Raw genomic sequence first — 27,764 nt, forward strand, 5'->3', positions numbered from 1 at the left:
GGCCAGGGGTAGGCCGTCATTGTAAATAAGAATTTGTTCTTGACTGACCTGCCTAGTTAAATAAAGGTAAAATGCATGCATACATTTTAATGAATCAAACCCACTATCTTGGCATAGCAAGCGCCATGCTCTGTCAACTGAGCTACAGAGGACCACAACTGGGAATTCCCAAGATGCATCTGTTGGTCACAGATACCTTGAAAATAAAGGTAGGGACATGGATAAAAAAAACAGACAGTATCTGGTGTGACCATCATTTGCCTCATGCAGTGCGAAACATCTCCTTCGCATAGAGTTGATCAGGCTGTTGTTTGTGGCCTGTGGAATGTTGTCCCACTCCTCTTCAATGGCTGTGTGAAGTTGCTGGATATTGGCGGGAAGTGGAACATGCTGTCGTACACATCGATCCAGAACATCCCAAACATGCTCAATGGGGGACATGTCTGGTGAGTATACAGGAAAATGGGAGAAATTTGAATTTTTTTTCAGCTTCCAGTAATTGTGTTCAGATCCTTGAGACATGGGTCTATTATCATGCTGAAACATGAGATGATGGCGGCGGATGAATGGCATGACAATGGGCCTTAGAATCTCATCAAGGTATCTCCATGCATTCAAATTACCATCAATAAAATGCAATTGTGTTTATTGTCCATAGGTTATGCCTGCCCATACCATAACCCCACTGCCACCATGGGGCACTGTGTTCACAACGTTGAAATCAGCAAACCGCTCGCAACACGACACCATCTATCCGGTACAGTTGAAACTGGGATTCAGAGCACACTTCTCCAGTGTGCCAGTGGCCATCAAAGGTGAGCATTTGCCCACTGAAGTCAGTTACGACGCCAAACTGCAGTCAGGTCATGACACTGGTGAGGGCGAAGAGCACACAGATGAGCTTCCCTGAGACGATTTCTGACAGTTTGTCCAGAAATTCTTCAGTTGTGCAAACCAACAGTTTCCTCAGCTGTCCGGGTGGCTGGTGTCAGACGATCCTGCAGGTGAAGAAGCCGGGTGTGAATGCCTTGGGCTGGCGTGGTTACACGTAGTCTGCGGTTTGGACATACTGCCAAATTCTTTAAAACAAAGTTGGAGGGGTCTTATGGTATATAAATTAACATCCAATTATTTGGCAACATCTCTGGTGGACATTCCTGCAGTCAGCATGCCAATTGCACAATCTCTCAAAACTTTTATTTTCCCCAGCACAATGATCATGCTCTTTAATCAGCTTCTTGATATGCTACACAACATTTGGGAGAAATAAGCTTTTTTGTGCTTATGGAAAGTTTCTGAGATATTTTATTTCACCTTATGAGACATGGGACCAACACATAACATGTTAAGTTTATATTTTGGGGGGGATTCATGAGGAAATAAATATCAACTGGATATGGAAAGTACAACGGGATGCATGCTTTTCCTCTGTGCATTACAATAGTCCTTCCATTCATCAAAGGTAAGTTGAAATAATTTGACAGGCGTAAGCAAATTCTCTGAACACATCCTCATTCACAAAGACTTCACCTCTTCTGTGTTTTTAGATCACCACAGATTGCATGACGGAGGAGACAAGGGCAAACCATTTTGTCCTATGGAGAGAGAAAAAGCCATATTTTAAACTGAAATCATTTGAGATTATGAATGATGCCTAAGACATAGATATATGATTTAAATTGCCCCTTAACCTTTAAGTGGATCCCATTTGTAGCCAACTACCCACATCACACACACACACACACAAATACACAGACTGGATGACTATGCAAATAGATACATCCCAGCCTGTTTAATTTCCTCTTGAAGTTCTAATCAAATTATTATTATATGAGTTAAATTATGAGTATACAAACATTTACACGTTTGCTTAGTAATTACACGTTTGCTTAAATTAGCTACTTTCTATGTATTTGCTTCATTATAAACTGTCCAATCAGATGACACCAACTCTGCCAACGTTCATTGGCTACATGTTTTAACGTCATCTTCCGCAATTGCGTCTATTCACCAACACATCTACGCATCTTCTCTATTTATTTCTATTGCACGGACAATTTTTACGCACCGGTCAAGACTTGAGCTTCTAAGATAGCGTAATGACGCAAACGGACCTCAGGAAATATCCAGCTCAAACTAAAACCTGCCTATAGTTTCATTCAAGATGGTTTTAGAAACGATTTCAAGGATCATAAAAATCCAGCTTCCAGCCTACCTCAAGAAGCTCCCCCTTCCCGAAACGATTGGAGGATTTGCGAGGTTAACAGGTAAATGGTTACAATGTTGCAATGGTGAAAACAGGAAAGACAGAAAAGCTTGTCCCCATGCATGCACGCACGCCTACAAGATTAGCCACAGTAGTTCGCCAGTTTTAATGTGTTTTTTTCTTCAAATGTATTATAGATTGTCGGGGTTTTCTGCGTGGCTGTTAAAGTGCTAATCCACTTCATATTGAATAAAGTTCCTTACTTGGCTCAAGTCAAGTTGATTGAACATTGAAGGGTAGTTTAACAGTGCACTACTTTGAGATACATTGTAACCGTACAAGCAAACGTATCAGACTCAGAGTGGAAACATTGTATCAAGTGTACTGTACGGTAGGAGTAGGCAAACAAATATTTCGTTTGTATATAGCACATTTCCTCTCTTGGCTATGGAAGGGAACTAAACCATGTTATTCCAAGCATATGAAACATGAGGCTACAACAAAATAGATGTACAAATTAAAATCCAAGTGGAGGCTGTTTTATACTTTGATATACAGGCTACAGTGATGTGTGTTTGACATACTCCCGTGTGCATAAGCAACCATCTCCAAGCTTCAGTTGATGGAGCTCATTGCTTGACATGAGCAAAGTATATGTTATTAGCAGTGATGATTCTTGCTCTCATGGCAGGCAGGCACATTGAGACCAGTCAGTCAATGAAGCAAAAGTGTCTAGCTTCTGAAAGTCACCTAAAAAAGAGGGAACCACTTGAGAAGCTGCTTCAAGTAAAATGTTACCGACCAGTCACATGTAGGCTAATCAGACTCACTGAACAAGACTTTATAGAAGTTCCCTTTGAAACTGCTTGCTAATATAATTTGATGTCACTAAACAGTGCGTCTACAAACCTTTCCTTTGCCTTAACTGCAAAACCCTAAATACGCTCTCACAGTATTCCCATAGAGCAGTGTAAATCTAGGACGGCGTGATTCCTCAATAGAGAACAGATTCCTCTCACCCTACACCTGAACGAGGCTCACACACTAGCTTTTCTGAGTAGTTGTGAGAGAGAAAAAAAAGGTCTGACGACAGTAGCTGTCAGTGCACAACATTGAAAAGTTATGCCTTGAATTTAAGTACTATGACAAACCCACTGTAAGTGTTGGCTTTAAATGAGCTATGGGACCTCTTAGTGGTTTCAAGCTTTGACAACTTGAAGAAACGCTTAAGTGAACGCTGAATGCACCCCTGTAGGAAAGTGTCAAATTTGGGACCTAAAAATAGCCCTAAACTAGTGGCTGGGGTTCTGAGTTGGGCCTTCATACCAGATATCCTTGAGTGTGGAGATTACATGCCCCTTGCTAAGGAAAACAGCAGACCCGGGTTCAAGTAATATTTCCAAATCTTTCAAATGCTTTTAGTGTTTTCCCTAATTCTGTCTGGATTGCCAGATGGGAGGGGTATGCAGTTTTAGGACTATTCTATTTGTCCATTTAAGCCAGTCATGCTCAATCAAGCACAGACAATATTTGAAATGAATTCAAATAGGATTTGAAACCAGGTCTGGAAAGCAGTAGTGGTAAATTATGGTTTCTCCCATTGCCCTGAGGTGCTCCATACTGAGAATCATTGACGTTGTAAACATTGATTTAATAAGTCTTCGCTAGCAAATCTATAGGAGATGCATGAACATGAAGCGACTGGAATAATTGGCATGGCAATGGAAGCTCAATTATAGTTCATTTCATTGCTATGTAGCTTTGAAGTTATAAATTGCCTGAAGTCGGTAGCATAAGTACTGAGGTTTTTTCCAGGCCTATATTATATTTGTCATTTTAATGTTTTCACTCTCAGGAAAAGATGGGAGTCAAGTGAAATGTCCCTGCAGGAATCTAAAGACACTATGGCTGTGTTTAGACTGTCAAAAGACCAAATAGTGGAAAAATATATATATAAGGCTGTGTTTACACAAGCAGACTAATTCTGGTATTTTTTCACTAATTGTTGACCAATCAGATCAGCTCTGAAAAAGATCTGATGTGAAAGATCGGATGTGATTATTGAAAAAAATATCAGAATTGGATGCCTGTGTAAACGATGCCTCCGTACTGCCAAATTCAGTCTAGCAGCTTCAAGGATGAGCGCCTCATTCAATTATTTTATTATTTGTTCGGATTTGATGGTGTTTTTACATTTGCCTTTTGAATTAGAGATAAATCGTATAATGAGATCAACATTCTCCCATTAGGCACCCTTCTTTTTAATCAAAAGCCATTTCATTTGATTGCCGTGAGATTCAAATACACAGCCCTCAAAGGTGCCATAGGCGTCATAGCATCGGACACTGATACCGGACACCCCAGGCAGAATCTTATGGGAACCGCAGGGATGGAACAATTTGAGGAGATCCAACATCTGTGTGTGTGTGTGTGTGTTGATTGTGTGTGTTCCCAGTCTCTGACTGGCTCCGGTTGCTGCCTCTCCTGGGAATCTTGGCCCTGCTGGGCTACCTCACCATCAGGCCCTTCCTGCCCAAGAAGAAGAAGCAGAAGGACAGCCTGATCAACCTGAAGATCCAGAAGGAGAACCCCAAAGTGGTCAACGAGATCGATATTGAGGACTTGAAGAGAACAAACGTCTGCTACTGCCGCTGTTGGCGCTCCAAAACGGTAAATTGGACTAGAAGTAGAGTAGAATGGTTATTGCTAACACTACACCTTCTTAGTCATTTCGGCACCCATATTGCCTTGTTAAATAAATATTCACAAAGTCTCTCAGTAGGAGTGCTGAGGATCAATGTTGCCAGACAGATCATGAATAAGACTATATGGACAGGGGGAACCTAAATCCTAGATCGCATTTCTACTCTGAGACGCTTTTTGAATACAGGCCCTGATCAGCCTTTATGCGTTGGGGCCAAGGAAATTGGATGGGGGGCTTGGCTTGAGATTGATTTTAGATCATGTTAGACGCAAAGACTTGCTATAGCTAGTGGTCTTCTAACCTCTGCAATTTATGCGGATGTCAGCAGTTTCTTTTTCCATTCTCATGGTCTTTTGAGGCCAAGGGGAAGCAATAAGACTAAATAAATGGTCAACTATGCAGGGGGGGGCTCTAGTTCTCCTATCTATAAGCAATTCCTCGTACTATGTCTATCAGCTAATATTAAGTTGTTTCCTGTTGCAGTTTCCTGTTTGTGACAAATCACACATAAAGCACAACGAGTTGACTGGAGACAACGTGGGGCCTCTCATACTCAAGAAGAAGATATTATAATCCATCTTTAACACTGTAAGGGGAGTCATCTTTATTCCCTTCTGTCTTTAGTTACTTTAAAAATCAATGTATTTTTTTTTGTCTGTATTTTAGGGCATGGCCTTTTGCACTCTGCCAATTTGTCTTTTTTTTTGGTTAAAAGAAATGTGGCGCATACTTTGCTTTTAGTAATGATATGCTGGAGAAATGTTGGTGACTCCTTAACTCCTCAAAGATTTTTACCATCAACACTTTTGTGAATCCTATTTATTTGAACTTGCCAATAGTGGGCAATAACTGAGAAGGTTTGAAAGGTTTTATGTTATCACCACTCCCTCTTATTGTCTCCTGACAAGTTTTTGTACAGTGGCCATTTTCCAGCCCGGCTATCTCTCACTCTATCGTTAGAAACAACAGCTAACCTTGGTCTCCTTGGTAGCGCTGCTCGGTTCCAAACTATTGGGACCACATTGAGGGGAATTTGAACTTCAATCACGATTGCAATTAGGCTAGCAACTTGCTATTTCGGGTGGTATTATATTTTGTTAGGTTGAAAGAAAAACATTACTGTCCGAACTACTGTAAGCTTGAACTCTTTCACTTGCATACAAAAACACTTACAGGATTTCCCCCTGCCATTTCTCTTTGTTCATAACCTTATAAAACATGCCTTAATTCTGTGTTCATACTATACTGTGTCCTCGTATTCAAAACTGAAGATCTTAAGACATTTCAGAACATCTTAATTTCACTCCTCCCCCCTCAAGAAACAATGAACCCTTATTTTTCTACACCAAAATATTTAAGTAATTCAATTTTTTTTGCCTTTACAGTATCAAACATGTCAGTTGTCCAATTTCCTTTGCATTCAGACAATGTCATGCAAATATTTCCTAATTCATTCAACAACATAAGATTTGAAGAAGGGATCTGCTCCTTTGGTTACTGATCCTTACGTTAATGACCAATTACAGTACATAGATCTGTATTTTTCATGTTTTACTGGAATTTAGGCAAACTGTGCCCGCCTGCATACTTTTGTAAAATAAAAGAAAATTGACCTGAGTTACTTTGTTTCAGAAAATTAGTGTTGTCAAATGGCAAGAAGAAACAGGTAGGCCTTGAAGTTTTGGGAACTGTTTAGACAAGTGATTTACAATCATTTGACACATATTTTCCATGGGTTATGTCTGAACAAAAATGTTGACAACTATTGGGTGGTGTTTTCATACTCCAACATATAACCTGTGCAGCACCAGTTACTATTTGCATCTGTTTTCCATTCCAAAACATTGACGCTAGGACCCGACCTGTGCTTTCTGATGGTGATAGGAAAATCTGACCCTTTATAATAAAATATCACTACATTAAAGATAAGATCTTTGCTCACCTCTAACACACAACAAAAACATGGCGACTACAATACGTGTGGGGCTGCAGGGTAGCCTAGTGGTTAGAGCGTTGGACTGGTAACTGAAAGGTTGCAAGATCGGATACCTGAGCCGATAAGGTAAAAAAACAAACATGTCGTTCTGCTCCTGAATAAAACCGTTGACCCACCGTTCCTAGGCCATCGTTGAAAATTATAATTTGTTCTTAACTGACTTGCCTAGTTAAATAAAAGTCAAATAAAATGTAGCTTCTACGCTGAGTGTTAACATTAAGGACAATCTAGAGGTGAAAGAAACACCTATTTAGGCGAGATGCTGGCTAGTGGAGTAGAACACTTAAAATAAAGGAGAGCCGCTCAGATGCAAAAAATATTTATGTCCAACGTTTCGACAGACAAGCTGTCTTCATCAGGGTATAAGACCGCTTGTCTGTCAATGTTGGACATAAATATTTTTTGCATCTGAGCTCCTAGAGTGTGTGGCTCTCCTTTACTTAAAAATAACATTAAGGACACCTGCTCCTTCCATGACAGACTGACCAGGTGAAAGCTGTGATTCCTTATTGATGTCGCTTGTTAAATCCACTTCAATCAGTGTACTGTAGATAAAGGGGAGGAGACAGGTTAAAGGAGGATTTTTAAGCCTTGAGATGTGGATTGTGTGCATCCGGAAGGTATTTAGACTCCTTGTATTCAGTCCACATTTTGTTACGTTACAGCCTTATTCTAAAATGGATTAAACCCCCCCCCCCAATCTACACAAAATACTCCCAAATGACAAAGCAAAAAACAGGTTTTAAGATTCGAACATAAAAAATAAAATTGAAATATCAATATTTACATAAGTATTCAGACCCTTTACTCAGTAATTTGTTGAAGCATCTTTGGTAGCGGTTACAGTATTGAGTCTTCTTGGGTATGACGCTACAAGCTTGGCACACCTGTATTCGGGGGGTTTCTCCCATGCTTCTCTGCAGATCCTCTCAAGTCTTGTCAGGTTGGATGGGGAGCATTACTGCACAGCTATTTTCAGGTCTCTCCCGAGATGTTCGATCACGTTCAAGTCCGGGCTCTGGCGGGGACTTGTCCTGAAGCCACTCCTGCATTGTCTTGGCTGTGTGCTTAGGGTTGTTCTCCTGTTGGAAGGTGAACCTTCTGAGGTCCCAGTCTGAGGTCCTGAGCAATCTGGAGCAGGTTTTCATCAAGGATCTCTGTACTTTGCTCTGTTCATCTTTCCCTCGATCCTTACTAGTCTCCCAGTCCCTGCCGCTGAAAAACACCCACAGAATGATGCTGCCACCACCACGCATCCCCGTAGGGATGGTGCCAGGTTTCCGCCAGATGTGATGCTTGGCATTCAGGCCAAAGAGTTCAATTTTGGTTTCATCAGACCAGATAATCTTGTTTCTCATGGTCAGAGTTCTTTAGGTCTCTTTTGGAAAACTCCAAGCGGGCTGTCATGTGCCTTTTACTGTGATGTTGCTTCTGCTTGGCCACTCTACCATAAGGCCTGATTGGTGGAGTGCTGCAGAGATGGTTCTCGCATCTCCACAGAAGAGCTCTGTCAGAGGGACCATTGGGTTCTTGGTCACCACCCTGACCAAGGCCCTTCTCCCCCGATTGCTCAGTATAGCTAGGTGGCAAGCTCTAGGAGTCTTGTTGATTCCAAACGTCTTTCATTTAAAAATTATGGAGGCCACTGTGGCCACTTCTTGTTGACCTTCAATGCTGCAGACATTTTTTGTACCCATCACCAGATCTGTGTCTCGACACAATTGTGTCTTGGAGCTCTACGGACAATTCCTTTGACCTCATGGCTTGGTTTTTGCTCTGACATGCACTGTCAGCTGTGGGACTTTCCATATAGACAGGTGTGTGCCTCTCCAAATCAATTGGATTTAACACAGGTGGACTCCAATCAAGTTGTAGAAACATCTCAAGGATGATCAATGGAAACAGAATGCGCCTTAGCTCAAGTCTCATAGCAAAGGGTCTGTTAGCAGTTGATGTTATGCTTCGATAACACAGACCCCAAAGCAAATCAGGCAGAGAAAAATAGGTTTATTCAAAGAGGACAAATCATAGATGTTATGCTGAGGCAGATGTTCATTCTTCCCTGTCCTCAGTGATTCTCTCCACAGAACCAAGTGACAGGATGTAATTTATAACCTAACCCTAGCCTGTGGTTGACCAATTAGAATTCCTTGCAATAAAACTAGGCCAATGGCCAAATAACAAGTACCCTGTTTCAGACAACGTATAGACAAATTCCTCCCATGTCTCTGACCCATTGATCATTAATGCCCTATTACAGAAAACCCACTATTTCCATTGATCGTTAATTCCCTCTTGACCTTTAGTCCTGTGTTGTACATTTATCTTCAAAATATTCTTACAGGTCCTAATACTTACGTAAATAAGTTTAATTTTTAATAAATTTGCACAAATGTTTCAACCCGTTTCAGTCATTATGGGGTTGTGTGGATTGAGTGTAGATTGAGGATTTTTGATTGAATCAACTTTATAAGGCTGTAAAATAACATAATATAGGAAAGTAAGGGTTTGAATACTTTCTGAATGCACCGTATGTGCCATTCAGAGGGTGAATTGCCTTTGAAAAGTGTACGGTTTGTGTCAAGAACTGCAATGCTGAAGGGTTTTTCACTCAACAGTTTCCCCGCGTGTATCAACAATGTCCTTTGAGTGCTGGACATTCCAGCCATCTTGATACAACTGTAGGAAGCATTGGAGCCAACATGGGCCAGCATCCCTGTAGAACACTTTGACACCTTGTAGAGTCCACGTCCAGACAAATTGAGGCTGTTCTGAGGGGAACAAGGAAGGGATGCATCTCAATATTAGGAAGGTGTCCTTCATGTTCTCTTACACAGTGTCAAAAGACTACCACCTTCGTTAAAAGGGACATTGCAGACATGTCTCTCTCAATATCAAATCCTTTCTGGTATGAATATATCATTTCCGGGTATAATATTCTGGCTGAGCTAGACTTTTTATATATATTACTTTTTATATGTTTATATGCTCTCCGGAGCAAATTATAATGGAATTAGTTTGTGTAACAGATCAAATTGGCATTGAGCTTTTTGAAGTTCAAGTTTCAAAAGCTATACAGGACTTTTACATGGTATGATACACTACAAATGACCCTTTCAAGAGTCCATATAAAACGTAACAAAAATGAAAAACTAAATCAACTGCATAATTAACTCTATGGAATCAAAACTATAAATACTGAATAATTAGAACAAAAAAAACAGACCATTTTGGCAGTCTTTTCTTAAAAACATTGATTTTACAGTTATATTGCTCAGAATGTGATGCTATTACCTGAGCTACACTGATTTTGCATTAAAGTCTTAAATATATCTCAGCTAGGGGCCCATATTATTCATGTTCTTTTGTGACGTTCACATTTAGTACACACATGATTTGAATATTGCTTAATTGGAAACGTACAATAAATAAAAATGTCTTGCCTTTGTCCTGCGTCTAGCTAGCAACAACCGTCCATCGCTATATATAATATTTTCTCTGTATCAAACCACAGTACAACACACTTCTCAAATACATTACATTCACACAGAATACAACATCAACAGCTGGTAAATTGATGCATAAGGCCTAAGGACAACAACAACAAAAAATTGTGAGGCCGTACATACAGTGTACGACTGTATGTTGTGTGATAATGAACACACAACATATGCCTGATGGTCAATGTCAAACACATTCAATTCCAGTGGCTCCGCTCTTCAAACAACTTTTAATGATCGGGTATAATTTTAGTAGTGGCATTACTGAATTTTAAGCCATTGTAACGTTATAGTATAGTGCAGAATGCTTGGATATCGTGGCTTGTTGGTTGAGTGGCAGCCATGTTTATTTATATCTCCCCTGAGGCCTAAAAACTACCCTCAAGGGAGATATAAATAAACATGGCAGGGTGTCAAACACACCAAGGACAGATAACACAGATGAAGTGGCAGAGGCCCTCTGAAAACCCCACTGTCCGAAAGGCAATATCCTGGGTGTCACAAGAGTCTGAAATAGGAACCCTGTTCTCAATACAGTACAGCACTTTCAAGGGAATAGGGTGGCATTTTTACATTTACATTACATTTAAGTCATTTAGCAGACGCTCTTATCCAGAGCGACTTACAAATTGGTGCATTCACCTTATGACATCCAGTGGAACAGCCACTTTACAATAGTGCATCTAAATCTTTTAGGGGGGGGGGGGGGTGAGAAGGATTGCTTACACTAGAATAGGATGCCATTTAGATGCACCTTTGAAGTGCCACCATTTTCTCTACGATCCATCCATGTCATTTCCTCAGTGAAGTGTTCTTCCTGGTTCCCACCACCGACGTTGGTTTGGTATCAGAGGGTACTCTCGTAGGTGATTGGGGACTCGGTCATAGTTCCGCTTTGCTCCCGCTCTGCATATCCAAGGAAAAAGGGTAGAAAATAATTTATTAAAATGGCTTTTACCGTGTGTGTGTGTGTGTGTGTGTGTGTAACTGAAGTGCCTCTGAGTATAAACAAAATATGACTATAGGCCAAATGGTCAACATGGAAAATGTCTCAGTGAGTGTAGTCTGAGACACAGCGATGGGCAGGTAACACGTTTCACCAGGACACACAGTGTAGTCATAAAAAAAATCTCCCTGCAAACCTGAAGAGCAAAAAAAGCCACCATTGTTTGGTGACAGGGCTGAGACGAAGCATGACGCAGGAAACAAAAGACTACCTGAAGCCACAATGCAAATCATTCTCCAACCCACGGCTTCTCTTTATTAGCCTGAGATTCTGACTGATAAGCTCTGTTTCACCACTGTCAACAATGTTGAAACAAAAGCAGAACAGTTTGGATTCCAGGTTTTCCAAATAAAGATAATCTCCGTCATAAAGAGACACTGCTTTTCATAAGCACGCTTCCTTCCCTATGCTGTGTGGACAAAGCTATGACAAGCTGGTTTAAAAACAAAAAGCACAATGGTGTATAATAGGAGTGGAGGTTAAAACCATAATGTGCTGTATAAGGTCACCATTTATGTCATGTGGAGGATGACAGCTGTCACTCAAGCAAGGTTAGTAGTAGTTGTGGGATTTTGTGTGCGCTTCGATTTTAAAAACACAGATGGTGAGGCAGTCCTTCCTATTACTGTGTGTGTGTGTACACTTCGGTCTGTGCATTTATGCAGACAATGTGTTTGTGCGTTCTCACCCCAGGCAGGGTTCTTTGGTTTCTGCAGCAGGCGAGGTCCCATGAGTCCGATGACCAGGGCCCCTATGGGGGCGGTGAGCAGGATGGAGAGCACGGCCACTGTCAGCACGTCCATGCCGTACTTCTTCAGCTCTGTATCCTGCTTGATGCGGGCCATGTCCAGCGCTGTGGAGCCGATGGCCGCCTGGGGAGAAAAGAGGAAGGGAGGAGATCGACACATTGGCCACGTTACCGTAAACATTGGGAGTTAAAGCACCTACAATTTATTGGAAAGCTCAAGTCAAACTTAACGCTGATGTTGGGAATGATGACAGATTTTCCCCAAACCCTTCCCCTTCTCATGCAGAGCAGCACCAGTGTGCAATTTTTTATTTTTTACTCACAATACTAATATTGTTACAGACAAAAACGTGTTGCAATCACAAGTTAGTTACAATATTCAAATGCTATGGTTATTTTGCTTGTTGAAACCTTTTATTGTGTCAGGAAAATTGTAGCCTTAGAATCTTGTTCTTGTTTTTGATTTTTTAAATAGAGAGATGAAAGGTAGGAGAGTGCTGAAAGAGCAGTAAGCTGGATTCGAGCCCGTGCTGGCAGAGGTAAATCGTACGTGTGCTCCACAGGTAGCGGCTTAGACCACTCCAGGCCACCTTGGTTCCTGTTTAACGTTAAGTACCTGTACGGTGGCTTTGGGTAGCCAGGCCAGAGCGATGAAGAGCTTCTCTTTGAAGTTGAAGCCGGCACACAGCACACAGACGAAGGTAAAGAGAACACGCACCAGCAGACCAATGGCCAGTGAGCCTATGCCCAGGCCTGGTGGGACAGGGAAGGGAATAGGGGGTAGAATGATAAACACTTTACTCAGGTTGAAGTAGGAAAACACACCTGATAGAAGATCTCCAAAGAGCGGGGTATAAAGGTATATGTGGTGTGTGTGTTCTTACTGACTGTGTGTTTATGCGTGTGTTTGTGTTCTCACCGACAGTGTTTTTGTCCAGCTGTGAGATCTGGATCTCAGCCCCGATCAGGCCAAAGAGCAGTGGCTGGAACACTTCCCAGGCAATACCCACTATGTCCTCCACAGGGACCTGCACACAAACACAGAGTCAGTCAGACACACACGTTACGGTTTCTCAAATTACTGACGTTTTCAAACACAATTTGTGAAAGTAGTCAAATGGAAGGGTTTGAGAAGCTCGATCAAGACAAGTGATTAAAAAAAAAAAGAGTTTTTGTTAACACTTACCAGACACAAACCAGACTACAGAGAGAGTTCAGCAAACACCAAGACTTCACAACTTTGTTTCTCTACTAGAGAATCTAGTAGATGTGACTCGGTGACTGTATATTTAGGATTGGGCCTCTGTATACTGACTGGAAGGGTCCCACTGTGTCTTAAGACAACAGTTTGTGCTACACTGGAACGTTCAAGCTGTCCAGCTGCTATCCGATGCTTTAGTTTAGTCCACTGTGTTAGAGGTAAGGGCTAGAGGGGCATTTGGGTGTTGGGTGAGAGAGTAAGTGCCTAGCTAGAAGATGTGTGGAGGGTTGAGTGAGGGGGTCGGCACGGGATGGGGTCGTTGACTGACCTTTGACCTTCTCCAGCCCAGGCCAGCCAGGAAGGCAAGGACCAGGGTGCAGAGGCCCCCTGAGCCGGGGAAGCCGGCCACGTTGCTGCCGAACACGGCAAACACCGACAGGCCCAGCAGCAGGAATGAGCGCTTCATCACGACGTTGTCCTACAGGAGAGAGAGCGAGAGAAGGAAGAAAGGACGCATTAATAAAGTTTCCCAAACAAGGACTATGTCCCTGGACTAACATTACTGAGAAAGGGAAACGCTACTGAGAAAACTGAGCTCAGTTATAGGTCAACTCTACAAGCCAGTTTCCTAGACCTGGCCTACTCCTAGACTAAAAGCTAAGTGCTTTCGATGGAGATTCCTACTTGGTCTTTGCTGGGAAAATAGCGCAGCAGAAATCCCAGCAGTACCCCAGCTACCATTCCCCCTCCCACCTCCAGTATACCTCTCAGCAGGTTGTACCACATGGAGCCTGCAGAGGGAGACACAGCACAACAAAACATATGAAGTTAATATCAAAACAGATGGGATCGTCCCAAATGTTACTTATAGAGTGGACTACTTTTGTCCCGAGTCCTATGTGGACCCTGGTCAAAAATAGTTCACTCTATAGGGAATGGGATGCCATTAGGGACGCAGTATGCAGCGGGAAGTCAATAATACAAATCATGCAATACAGAGGAAGACACCGTAATAGCTCATACGAAATGGTCCTGTGTAAGCTCAGTTGGTAAAGCATGGCGCTTGCAACATGGTTCGTAGGTTTGATTCCCGAAGTGTGAGGGTGCCATCTATTGGATCCGGCACGGATTGCAGGAAGATCTCTAGTAACGTTGCAACAAAAACAGATAATAAAGTTCTATTTTTTTCTACTGGTCTCCTCTCATCATTGGCTCAGAGCAGAGGCACAAATCAACATGCTCCCGACTAATTGGATCCCTACCGGTGGCGAAGGCCATGCCCATGCAGGTGGTGAAGCCGGTGATGGCCAGGATGTCGTCGAAGCTGCCGGCGGCCATGAGGAGGGTAGGGATGCCCTGCTCCAAGCCGTAGCCGTCCTTCTGCAGCAGCAGCATGGAGGGAACCACCACGGCCGGGGACACAGCTCCCAGCACAAATCTACAAGAGACGGGAGAGCCAAAGTGAGGGTTAATCATCATATTCATCAGGTTTGGGTTGCCAGAATGGGTGAGTTTGGGTTTCCAGGCTGAAGAACGACCTCTGAAGTAACAGTACAAACCTACAGGAGAGGAGACGCACTATGAGAGTTCATCATATAATGTGGGCCCGTGGAAGATGCTTTCAAAGGTCGGGTTACTGTAAAAGCACTTTGACAACTGTTGATGTAAAAAAAGGGCTCTAAATAAAAATAACACATTTGATTGATTGATTGATTGATTTGAAGACATCACAAACCTAGAAGGGACCGGGGAGGGGAGAATACAATGAGTAAAGAAAGTGTTTAATGATGCAGCTTTACTAATAGGGATTAGTTTGAGATATACACTATATGTGGACATCCCTTCAAATGAGTGGATTTGGCCATTTCAGCCACACCCAATGCTGACAGGTGTATCAAATCAAGCACACAGCCATGCAATATTCCATAGACAAACATTGGCAGTAGAATGGCCCTACTGAAGTGTGGCAGATCATCACATTTCTGCCCTGCTAGAGCTGCCCCGGGCAACTGTAAGTGCTGTTGGCAATGTCTAGGAGCAACAACGACTCAGCCGTGAAGTGGTAGGCCACACCAGCTCACAGAACGGAACTGCCGAGTGCTGAAGCACGTAGTGTGGGAAAAAAAATCACCTGTCATCAGCACAAGAACTGTTCGTCTGGAGCTTCATGAAATGAATTCCCTTGGCCGAGTAGCTGCACACAAGCCTAAGATCACCATGCACAATCCCAAGCATCGGCTGGTGTGGTGTAAAGCTCATCAGTGCCCAACCGCACTAATGCTCGTGGCTGAATGTAAGCAAGTCCCCGCAGCAATGTTCCAACTTCAAGTTGAAAGCCTTCCTAGAAGAGTGGAGGCTGTTATAGCAGTAAAGGGGGGACCAACTCCATATTAATGCCCATGATTTTGGAATGAGATGTTCGATGAACAGGTTTCCACACACTTTTGGTCATGTAGTATATTTAGAGGGATGGATGAATAGAATGATGGACAGATCAGAGTGAGAGACCATAAAAGTGGAGAGGACAAGAGAGAGAGCAAGAGGAGCGAGGACGAGAGAAATAGAGAAGACAGAGATATAGCAAAAGAGAGGGAGAGAGCGAGAAAGAGAGGAGAGAGAAAGAAAGAGAGCAAAGGGCTAAGTGTCAGGATGAAATGAAAATGTATAAAGGCGGGGTCTCCAATCCTGTTCATCGAGGGCTAACCATCCTGTCGGTTTTTGCTGCAACCCCAGTTAGAACTAACCTGGTTAGAGCTAATTATTAGAATCAGGTGCACTAGATTAGGGTTGGAGTGAACTCCTTCCAGGGACAGGATTAGAGAGCCCTGGAATAAATGATACTTCAAGTGTTCATGGTGAGGTAGCTGCCAAATACTCTACACCAGTCTTATTGGAATGCAAGCGGTGTTAGGTAGCCCTTTAGCTTTACAAATGCATCGGGAGGCAGAATACTGAATGGGATTGAGAAGTAGAAGGCTCAGAGAGGACGACAGAGCGACAGCGAAGAGAGATCGAGAGAGAAAGAGAGAGACAAAACGAGACAGAGAAAGAGAGTTTACCCTAGGATGAATCCCCAGATCCAGGGCAAGCCCATGAGGAAGTGGGAGACGATGGCGACGGTGCAGGCCTCGATGACGCAGGGTCCCATACCCACGCGCGCACACACCATACTCAGCTTCTTCAGAGCCTGGGAACACACATGTACACACACATTAATGGAAAAATCCACATTGCATTAGTCCATTGTGGATACAGTTTTGCATGTCTGCAGTGAAGTTTTGAAGAAATAGGAAGCAAAGTGTCAATTGCTACATCATCATGATGATGATGATGACGATGATGAGTTTTGCATCATACGATGTACTTTGCGCCATGACGACGTGGCAAGTGACACTTTGCTTCCTGAAAGTCATGAAAACTTAACTGCTGAAATGCAAAACATTTTGGGACTGTATCAACAGTGAACTAATGAAAAAGATATACACATATATAGTTTGAGGGGATGTTTCCTTCACAGGAACTTAAATAATAAAAGACAAGTACTAAACACTAAAAGCGTCGGCCTATGGAGAGAGAGATGAGTGTTTGATTGACATACCGAGCCGTCCAATCCCAGGCCTGCTCGGGCCAGGATGACAGCGAGGGCAATGTTCCTCAGGGAGGCAGACCATCGGATGTCAATGGACACGGCGTCCGCTACCACGGGGATATTACGCAGCAGGAAGCCAGTCAATAGCATACCTGTAGAGAATGACAGAAAACAATGATAACTTTAATATAATAGTATGATAAAAATAATACTTTTATAAAAAAAACATGGTGTTATTCTTTGGACTTCTTTGGACTTGTTCTGAAGACAACCATGTTTTTTAAAGAGTTAAAACAGAAAACTTCAGGCTAAGATATTCAAATGCCAAGAAATACACCTTGTATGGAACTGAATATTAAAAAAGTTGAAGATCAATTGGTTTAAGATATCAAAGGCTTCTAGGCATAGGAGTCTTTTGGGAGTAAAGGAAAAACATTTCCAAGTAGGGATAATGCAAACATTGGAGTCTTTAATCTACTGTATGAAATTGAATTGCCTTTTGAAGGTCAGAAAGATCAATGTGGTCCTGTGTGGTTCAGTTGGTAAGAGACTGGCATTAGCCAACGCCAGGGTTGTGTGGATTTGAGGCAACGTAGGCCAAAAAAAAGTCTGTTCAGTTCAAACAATGAAACGGGGACTTTGAACTGGGAAACAGAGTTTCTCTGGGTTTACACAAAGAAAAACAGGGGTTGGAGAGACATTAACTATCAAAGATGTACATCCAACATTCAGGACTTTACTTCTGAACTATGGGAGTGGCCTCTGATCGTTAGTGTAGTGTCTATCCGACAAAGATGGCAAATCAAAAGACCCACAAAACACTTATTTATTATCTACAATCTCCTTTCTGGACTGTTGAAAGTGAGGAGCAGGTTGTGAATCTAAAACGTCTGACTATCTCCTTGTGGGCTGAACGAGTGGCCACTGTCTTATTATAGGGGTCTAACTACAGGACTTGTCATGTGGTTACCGGCATCAAGACTTTGGTCAAAGCTGCGCCGTGTCTCAACCAAGTCTCTATATTGTGTTAAGAAATGCAAATAGATTTGAATTCACTCCCTATCAGTCTAAGTCAACAAGGTTGTTCATTTGGTTAGAAATGGAATAAGGTGGGATATAAACTCACGCCACTGCCTAGGTATGGTAGTAATGTATGACGTACTACACACAAAGTAGCAGTGTTGGCAAAGCCAGACAGAATAAGAAAAGACTGTTTGACCATGTTACATGCAACTAAAACAGCCCCATTTGACATGTATAGTAAAGAGCAGTAGTGAGGGGACAAGTAAGTGCATGCTAAATGTAGTGAGTGGGTGTGTTTAATCTGAATGTGGGCTTATTATAGTAAGTCCCCATTTCAGTGTGTGTTCCATCTACGATAACAGCAGATATATATTACCAGCAGCCAGGCCACCACTCCCATATCAAAGACAAAGAAAAAGATGGCGTCTCTGACTGTTACTAGGGGCGGCAGGGTAGCCTAGTGGTTAGAGCGTTGGACTAGTAACCGGAACACACAAACACATATATACACACACACACACACACACACACACACACACACACACACACACACACACACACACACTCTCTCTCTCCATTCGCATTACCTACCCAGTAACGGGGGAAAGGGAGGCAATTTGGGCAGATGTATGAGGCCCACCAGTTTGCCCCCGGTGACGGAACAGATGAAGAGCACGGTGATGCCGAACAGGTTCCCCCCCGGCAGACACTCCTTCTCTGTGATGGACCACACCACGCCAAACAGCACTAACGCAATGAGGACTGGGAGGGAGGAGAGGTCAGAAGTCAGTACGTGGCCAGTTAGCAGTTTTTGCCTTTCACCTGCCAAATAAAATCACATGTGCTGTACTTGATTTGCAAGGTATAATGGATTCAAAGGTCTACTACTAAGCCTAAATGTTAACTTGTATATTTCAGTACATCAGGGACAGTGGGTAGTGCCTTAGTCCATCTGTAAATCTACTCCATTGTGCTATATAAATGCCTCAGGGTATAACTGTGGCACTGTTCAACAGCATGCACTGGATAAAAATCAGCAATTCTAGAGGACCTTTGTTGCCTTTATTGACACACACTGGTTCTACAAACTCCATCCTAACATATTACCCGCTCTCTCCATTTTCCACTCGCCCAAGCACAAAACACTACAAGATGCCAACCCCTGATCCCATAGCAATGTCACCAAGGTAACATTTCTACGGTAGCATTAGCCCCCCCCCCCCGGTGCCCAGAATTAAATAAAACACAGACCACAATGGCATTATCAGCACATTGTAGCGTTATGAAGGTTCATTAGGCAAATATTGTATCTCTATTCTGGTGTCCTTAGAAGTAGAATTCGATTCTATGGGCACCAGCATAGAGACACAATATTAGAGTGGCCTATTTCTATGCTGGTGCCCACCCTTGGTGATGAGGGAGGACAGGAGGCCTCGGGGCGGGCAGGGGCATTCCCGGCGGAGCCTGCCACAGCAGATGATCGGGGGGTCGGTGTTGGTGCCCGCATCCACCACCGGGTTACGGGGGATGAAGTAGGTCTCCTCCGTGACTTGGGGGGTGGAGCTCCGGCGCACCACCACCTGAATCTGGTTCACACCCAGGAACTACCAGGGGAGGGGGGGCAGAGACGTAGAGGAAAAGGGTCTTAGCTCCAAATGAAAATGTGTCAGTAGTCATACTTTTTAATTAAACTTTCTTACTACAAAAATGACATTTCAATACAAGCTTCTGAAAAAGGAACACCCTTATTGGATATTTGTTACTTTTTTGCCAAAGAGACACTTGACACGAAGGGACACTTCGATGTTTTTCCAAAACTTGCTTCCAAAAAGCATCCTTACGACCCCATCGTACTCTGATCCCCGTTAAAAGGTGCAATATGCTCAAATTCGAATAGATCGCTTAATTTCAGTTTATGTAACAAAACAAGCAATGTATAGTGTATGTGTAACCTTTATTTAACTAGGCAAGTCAATTGAGAACAAATTCTGGCCTACACAAGCCAAACTCGGACGACGCTGGGCCAATTGTGCGCCGCTCTATGGGACTCCTAATCATGGCAGGTTGTGATACAGCCTGGAATCGAAACAGGGACTGTAGTGGCGCCTCTTGCACTGAGATGCAGTGCCTTAAACCGCTGCGCCACTCGAAGTAGAGAATCCTTGTACCATTTAAACCTCTGAAATATATTTTCAATAACCAAATATATTGTTTTTTTCAGCTGGTGTACAAAACCAAAAGATGCAAAAACAAACTTAACGGAAGCATTGAAATAGTGCAAAGAGAACAGCTCTTGCTTTCAATTAGAATGACTGATCTATAACTAACATTTCCATGCGAATTTGGACAGGTCGCCCAAAAAGTTGTATATTGTAGCTTTAGCTTTGCGAGATGAAATTTTTGCATTCTTTCAAGAGAGAATGATTGTGGTGTCAGGAACTTGTTTAGTGTAGCCTCGCCTAACAATTGAAAGTTGATAAGAATTAGAGGTCGGCCGATTATGATTTTTCAACGCCAATACCGATTATTGGAGGACCAAAAAAAGCTGATTTGTAATAATGACAATTACAACAATACTGAATGAACACTTATTTTAACTTAATATAATACATCAATAAATTCAATTTAGCTTCAAATATATAATGAAACATGTTCAATTTGGTTTAAATAATTCAAAAACAAATTGTGGGAGAAGAAAGTAAAAGTGCAATATGTGCCATGTAAGAAAGCTAACGTTTAAGTTCCTTGCTCAGAACATGAGAACATATGAAAGCTGGTGGTTCCTTTTAACATGAGTCTTCAATATTCCCAGGTAAAACATTTTAAGTTGTAGTTATTATAGGAACTATAGGACTATTTCTGTCTATACCATTTGTATTTCATTAACCTTTGACTATTGGATGTTCTTATAGGCACTTTAGTATTGCCAGTGTAACAGTATAGCTTCCGTCCCTCTCCTCGCTCCTACCTGGGCTCGAACCAGGAACACATCGACAACAGCCACCCTCGAAGCAGCGTTACCCATTGCCCCACAAAAGCCGCGGCCCTTGCAGAGCAAGGGGAACAACTACTCCAAGTCTCAGAGCGAGTGACGTTTGAAACGCTATTAGCGCGCACCCCGCTAACTAGCTAGCCATTTCACATCGGTTACGCCAGCCTAATCTCGGGAGTTGATAGGCTTGAAGTCATAAACAGCTGCTGGCAAACGCACGAAAGTGCTGTTTGAATGAATGCTTACAAGTCTGCTGGTGCCTACCATCGCTCAGTCCGACTGCTCCATCAAATCATAGACTTAGTTATAACATGATAACACACAGAAATACGAGCCTTAGGTCTTTAATATGGTAGAATCCGGAAGCTATCATCTCGAAAACAAGACGTTTATTTCAGTGAAATACGGAACCGTTCCGTATTTTATCTAACGGGTGGCATCCATAAGTCTAAATATTCCTGTTACACTGCACAACCTTCAATTTAATGTCATAATTACGTAAAATTCTGGCAAATTAGGCGGCCCAAACGGTTGCATATACACGGACTCTGTGTGCAAAGAACGCAAGAGAAGTGACACCATTTTACCTGGTTAATATTGCCTGCTAACCTGGATTTCTTTTAGCTAAATATGCAGGTTTAAAAATATATAATTCTGTGCATTGATTTTAAGAAAGGCATTGTGGTTAGGTACACATTGGAACGACGATATGCACCACATCGATTATATGCAACGCAGGACACGCTAGATAAACTAATAATATCATCAACCATGTGCAGTTAACTAGTGAGGCTACACGGTTCTGTAGCTCAGTTGGTAAAGCATGGTGCTTGTAACGCCAGGGTAGTGGGTTCGATTCCCGGGACCACCCATACGTAGAATGTATGCACACATGACTGTAAGTCGCTTTGGATAAAAGCGTCTGCTAAATGGCATATATAGTGATTATGATTGATTGTTTTTTTATAAGATAAGTTTAATGCTAGCTAGCAACTTACCTTGGCTTACTGCATTCGCGTAACAGGCAGTCTCCTCGTGGAGTGCAATGAAAGGCAGGTGGTTAGAGCGTTGGACTAGTTAACCGCAACGTTGCAAGATTGAATCCCCCGAGCTGACAAGGTAAAAATCTGTCATTCTGCCCCTGAACGAGGCAGTTAACCCACCGTTCCTAGGCCGTCATTGAAAATAAGAATGTGTTCTTAACTGACTTGCCTGGTTAAATAAAGATTAAATAAAAGTGTTTAAAAAATTAACAGTTTATTTTTTTTAATCTGCCAAATTGGTGCCCAAAAATACAGATTTCCGATTGTTATGAAAACTTGAAAATCGGCCAGAATGAAATCGGCCATTCCGATTAATCGGTTGACCTCTAATAAGAGCGGTACTGGAGCAAATGCCAACGCTACTGGCTTTTTTGCCTCCATTTCTTTGACACACCTATGTTAAGTGGTTCTTCATTGTTGACAAAGAGGTTAGTCATACTAACAAAACACTACTGTGTTCCCAGTAAGTAATAGTTCTCATGCTTATCATAAAGAGTAGATACAGACTTTTACTACAAAGAGTGTGCCACAATGAGAACAGTTAGTGTCATGAAAAAGGCTGTTCCAACTTATACCACACTCACAAGAGGCTCACAAGAGGCTGGCAAAAGTAATGGGAAAAATCTGCTGGTAGGGTACATCTTGAGGTATATTTCAAATGACCTAACAAAACGTCAGCAACGATTTTACTTATCTTTTCCCATAAATAATTGACCCCATCAATGCATAAAACAAAATGAGTGCACAGTACACTGCCAATAGAAAATGTAAACTAATGCCTTCAAAACTGATTCTAGATCAATGTATGGAACTAGTATTATGCCAAAGCTTCCGGTCCGCCATTTCTCATAGATTCAGTGACTCAGTATCATTAAATGATGTAAAGGCTATCTATTAGCAGTTTGGCTAAAGCACTAGATATACTATACCTCTGCATGGTTCGTTACTGGCGAGGCTCCGTCACTGTGTTCTAGGTCCAGCAAGGGAGAAGGTGTAGGTGGCTTCGACTTGGGCTGGTCGTCCTCCATCATGGCATCTAGTACAGTTCACGTTCTCCTCCTCACTTCTCTAACCTCACAGCAAATGCGGTGGAGGGTTGGCCATCGGTGCATTGCTGCTCTGTTCCTGTTGTATCCCAAGGTCTGACTGTCCAGCACTAGCTCCCATTCAGTGAGTCATCACCTCTTCATCAGTCAAAGGCAGTGAGAGTGAGTGTTTGCTTGGTGGAATTGGCCAGAGAGGCATTTGAGGCAAACACGGCTGAAGAGATAGGAGGTGGAAATCAGCCAAATGCAGGAGCAATCAAAGGTGAAGGTAAACAGTAACTGTAAAACAGACAATAAAGACTGAGGTTTTCACATTTCAGCATTCTGCTATGAGTATGGAATGAGACTGGGAATAAGGGCATCAACACATGAATTCATAACTTCATATAGAAATCATACTATGTATTAGCTACATTGCCACCACTCTCCTTCTCCTATGATAAAGGCATTCAATGTAATGGCATTTCAATTACAGCAGTATCCATTTTATCGGAACCAAGCTGAAGTTCGATTACTTTATATGAACACGTTCCACCCAGTTTTTATGCGAGTAAAGTCATACTGAATAAAAATACATTGTGACAGCTGTGATGGAAACAGGAAGTGTCGGTACAATTTTATAAATGCCGACAGATCATTTGTTCGTTCAACACGGTTGGATCTTTTTGAACTTCACAGGGTGGCGACAATGCACAGTGATGCGCTTGATGCCGCTTTCCAATACATATCTAGGGCCTTATTCTGGTGACATGATGATCGGTGCTTGACTGCCGTTCGACAAAAAATACAACTATTCTCATCATGTAGACTTGCCTACCCGCACGCAGAACTTCCTTTCATAGGATAACCAGATCCAAAGTCATTCTTATCCATCAGGTGATTAGTCGAGCTTTATTTGAAGGCGTGACATCACTTTGAGCATCACCGTACTAGGCGGTGATACAGCCCGACAGGATGCTCTCGATTGTGTATCCGTAAAAGTTTGTCTGGATTTTGGGTGACAAGCCAAATTTCTTCAGCCTCTTGAGGTTGAAGAGGCGCCGTTGCGCCTTCTTCACCACACTGTGTAGGTGGACTATTTCAGTTTGTCCATGATGTGTACGCCGAGGAACTTAAAACTTTACACCTTCTCCACTGCTGTCCTGTCGACATGGATAGGGGGGTGCTCCCTCTGTCGTTTCCTGAAGTCCATGATCATTTCCTTTGTTTTGTTGACGTTGAGTTAGAGGTTGTTTTCCTGACACCATACTCCGAGTGCCCTCACCTCCTCCCTATAGGCCGTCTCGTCGTTGTTGGTAATCAAGCCTACCACTGTTGTGTCGTCTGCAAACTTGATGATTGAGTTGGAGATGTGCATGGCCACGCAGCCATGGGTGAACAGAAGGGGGCTGAGCATGCACCGTTGTGGGGCCCCCAGTGTTGAAGATCAGTGAAGTGGAGATGTTTCCTACCTTCACAACCTGGGCGGCCTGTCAGAAAGTCTAGGACCCAATTGCACAGGGCGGTGTTGAGAGACCCAGGGCTTCAAGCTTAATGATGAGCTTGGAGGGTACTATGGTGTTGAATGTTGAGCTGTAGTCAATGAACAGCATTCTTACATGGGTATTCCTCTTGTCCAGATGGGATAGGGCAGTGTGCAGGCGATTGCATCATCTGTGGACCTATTGGGGTGGTACGCAAATGGAAATTGAAGTGGGTCTAGGGTGACAGGTAAGGTTGAGATGATATAATCCTTGAATAGTCTTTCAAAGCACTTCATGATGACAGAAGTGAGTGCTATGGGGCGATAGTAATTTAGTTCAGTTACCTTTGTCTTCTTGGGTACAGGGACAATGGTGGCAATATTGAAGCATGACTGAGATAGGGAGAGATTGAATATGTCTGTAAACACACCAGCCAGCTGTGTCTGAGCCGTTGAATTGCGACTCCACTTTGTCTCTATTACATACAATTCGATTGCCTTGCGGAGGGAATGACAACAGTTTGTATTCAGCCATATTCCCAGTCATCTTTCCATGGTGAAATGCGGTGGGTCATGCTTTCAGTTTTGCACAAATACCACCATCTATGTTGCCAACGTAGCGGTGCGCACACTGAATGATGTGGCACAGATGTTGGTCACACACTTCAAGATTCTTCACTTGTTTGTGAGGATTATCAATACCACGCGGTCTCATGAAAACAATTGTGTGATTACATTTAATGTAGCTATGAGCTGAGTGTGGCGGTATTTCAAATATAAAGAGCTGGCTCTTTTGCTAGTTGTCCTGATGTATCTGAATACGTGCCAGGAGGTAAGATATGACTATATATAGCTAGCTCCCACAGCCGGTCAAAGCTAGCTAGCTATATTGAACTAAAATATAACATTTCAAAGATTTGATTGAGTTACAGTTCATAGAAGGAAATCAGTCAATTTAAATAAATTCATTAGGCCCTAATCTATGGAGTTCACATGACTGGGAATGGGCGTAGCCATGGGTGGGCATAGATCCACCCACTGGGGAGACAGGCCCAGGCAATCCGAATGAGTTTTTCCCCACAAAAGGTCTTTATTACAGAAAGAAACCTACGCAACCACAGGTGAAGAATCTGGATGTGGAGGTCATGGGCTGGCGTGGTTACACGTGGTCTGCGGTTGCGAGGTCGGTTGGACGTACTGACAAATTCTCTAAAACGATGTTGGTGGTGGCTTACGTTAGAGAAACAAACATTAAATTATCTGGCAACAGCTCTGGTGAATATTCCTACAGTCAGCATGGCAATTGCACACCCTCTCAAAACTTGAGACATCAGTGGCATTGTGTTGTGGGACAAACCTGCACAGAGGCCTTTTATTGTCCCCAGCACAAGGTGCACCTGTGTAATGAGCATGCTGTTTAAAAATCAGGAGAAATGCTCACTGACAGGGACGTAAACAAATTTGTTCACAACATTTTAGAGAAATAAGCGTTTTGTTTGTATGGAACATTTATGGAATCCCTTATTTTCAGCTCATGAAACATGGAACACTTTACATGTTGTGTTTATATTTTTGTTCAGTATAGAAAGAGATTCCATAACGTTAGTTTACGCGAGTTACCTTGCCTCACCGAGTACGGTTATATACACAATAGTACGATTATTGTGAATCATCAGATTAATATAATAGTTAGTTTAAAACGTTTACATGTTTTGCCGGAATAATAATTTTGCTAATAATCCTGTTTAACGTTACATGGACACATTTGAAATCAGGCTACATGATTGGCGATTTTCTGCTTTTAAAAAAATATTCCTATCAAAATAAACATGCGCTCATACATTCATTAACACGAATAATTTGATATTCAACAGATTATAGGATAAGGCCGAGTATGGCGTTAAGTGTTTCCATGACCATCTTAAATCGGTGTAACGTCAAAATCGAAGTAAACAAACACCGATTAAAACACCGGGTTTTCTAAGCAAATTTTGGAATTATTAGGGCAAGTTAACGCTTAATTGTCGTTCAAGCACTGTAATTGATATGCGCATGTGCCAGCACCGGTAGCTCGAACAAACGGGAAGTATACGTTTTAGAAATCGTTTTCGCATACAAACCATATGTCTGAACTATTGTTGTGTGCATGTAACCGTCCTCGAGTCGACGTCAAACTGCAAAGTTACCACACAGACACATTATTGCAAATCAGCCATCGGGATAGTGAAAATGAGAACCAATACCGCCAAAAAATATGACGTTGTCTATGCCAGTAAACTACACTGACTGACGTTAGTTAATCCAATTTTGAAGAACAAAACACTAATCAATGCTAGGTTTAACGCGAGACCATATGGCACCTTTTGGAACCTAGCTACTTTAGCTGGCTAACGTTATTCTCAAGCCTATGGCATATGGTCTCGCGCATTAGCAACACACTAGCTAGTTGGCTTCATCGTATCTTTACATTCACGTGATTCATATCGACGGCCTTTAAAAATTGTTTATTCAGGTAGACGCTTAAAACATAGCTGCTTAACACTACGGCTAACTATTATGCCCCGGCGGTCTAAAACCGCAATGAATTACCGCGCGCAAACCTTCAGAAAAATAGCTACCAAAAACCGCAATGAATTACCGCGCGCAAACCTTCAGAAAAATAGCTACCAAATGTTGTTTTATAAATCACACCATAAAGTAGTCACAATGACTTGTCACTCACCTCAAAACGCAATAACTGCCGTGCCCATTGTATGAACTGTGTGTGCCTGCTAACGGATTCCACAGGATTAGTGATGTCCACTCCTGCACGGAGTTGCTACAGTACGTGATGATGGGCAGGAGGGATGTTGAGATCAGTGTGTATTATTACAGTAACACACCGTTTTTAATTCAGGTTTTTGACTGCTACAAGGCTAAGCAACAATATAAAATAAAAAGTACATAATTTAAAAAATAAACATACATAGCAATAGTAGTTGGACCTATTGATCGGATCCGTATACTGTTCGTTCAATCAAAATTCGAATTTAAACAACGAAGACGGATATGAATTTCCACTGCATGACATTGTTTTGTAATCTCATCCACAAATTGTTACTCAATAACAGAAAGGCGTGGAGAGCAGCGGCTACTTACTGGATAAATACACACGGAGAGGCGTGGCTAAATGTGACCACGCCCCTGGGTAGGGTACAGCCTTAGTTTACTCCCATGTGTCACGCTAAACCAGGTATTCCCAAACTGGG

General features: G+C 42.4%; 2 protein-coding genes across 3 annotated transcripts; one reads left to right on the plus strand and one right to left on the minus strand.

Moving 5' to 3' along the window:
- The first annotated feature begins 2,025 nt into the window (after window positions 1–2,025).
- Window positions 2,026–6,527, plus strand: LOC124012695 (CDGSH iron-sulfur domain-containing protein 2A). The gene is made up of 3 exons (XM_046326572.1): window positions 2,026–2,267; window positions 4,662–4,876; window positions 5,394–6,527. The coding sequence occupies exons 1-3, from the start codon at window positions 2,165–2,167 to the stop codon at window positions 5,481–5,483; spliced, it is 408 nt and encodes a 135-aa protein (XP_046182528.1). The 5' UTR covers window positions 2,026–2,164; the 3' UTR covers window positions 5,484–6,527.
- A 2,369-nt stretch (window positions 6,528–8,896) lies between these two features.
- LOC124012693 (sodium/hydrogen exchanger 9B2-like) lies at window positions 8,897–27,619 on the minus strand. 2 transcript variants are annotated; one of them, XM_046326569.1, is made up of 14 exons: window positions 27,482–27,576; window positions 27,239–27,334; window positions 22,938–23,268; window positions 19,379–19,577; window positions 18,565–18,735; window positions 16,960–17,102; window positions 16,421–16,548; window positions 14,624–14,799; window positions 14,046–14,152; window positions 13,690–13,839; window positions 13,080–13,188; window positions 12,777–12,913; window positions 12,101–12,284; window positions 8,897–11,312 (listed from the first exon to the last, which is right to left on the minus strand). In XM_046326569.1, the coding sequence occupies exons 3-14, from the start codon at window positions 23,037–23,039 to the stop codon at window positions 11,254–11,256; spliced, it is 1,665 nt and encodes a 554-aa protein (XP_046182525.1). In that variant the 5' UTR covers window positions 23,040–23,268; window positions 27,239–27,334; window positions 27,482–27,576; the 3' UTR covers window positions 8,897–11,253. The 2 variants fall into 2 exon arrangements, with proteins under 2 accessions (XP_046182525.1, XP_046182526.1); XM_046326570.1 differs by having other exon boundaries at window positions 22,938–23,333; window positions 27,239–27,619.
- Between the last annotated feature and the right edge of the window lie 145 nt (window positions 27,620–27,764).

Source organism: Oncorhynchus gorbuscha, linkage group LG24, assembly GCF_021184085.1.
Source record: "Oncorhynchus gorbuscha isolate QuinsamMale2020 ecotype Even-year linkage group LG24, OgorEven_v1.0, whole genome shotgun sequence".
Lineage (NCBI taxonomy): Eukaryota > Metazoa > Chordata > Actinopteri > Salmoniformes > Salmonidae > Oncorhynchus > Oncorhynchus gorbuscha.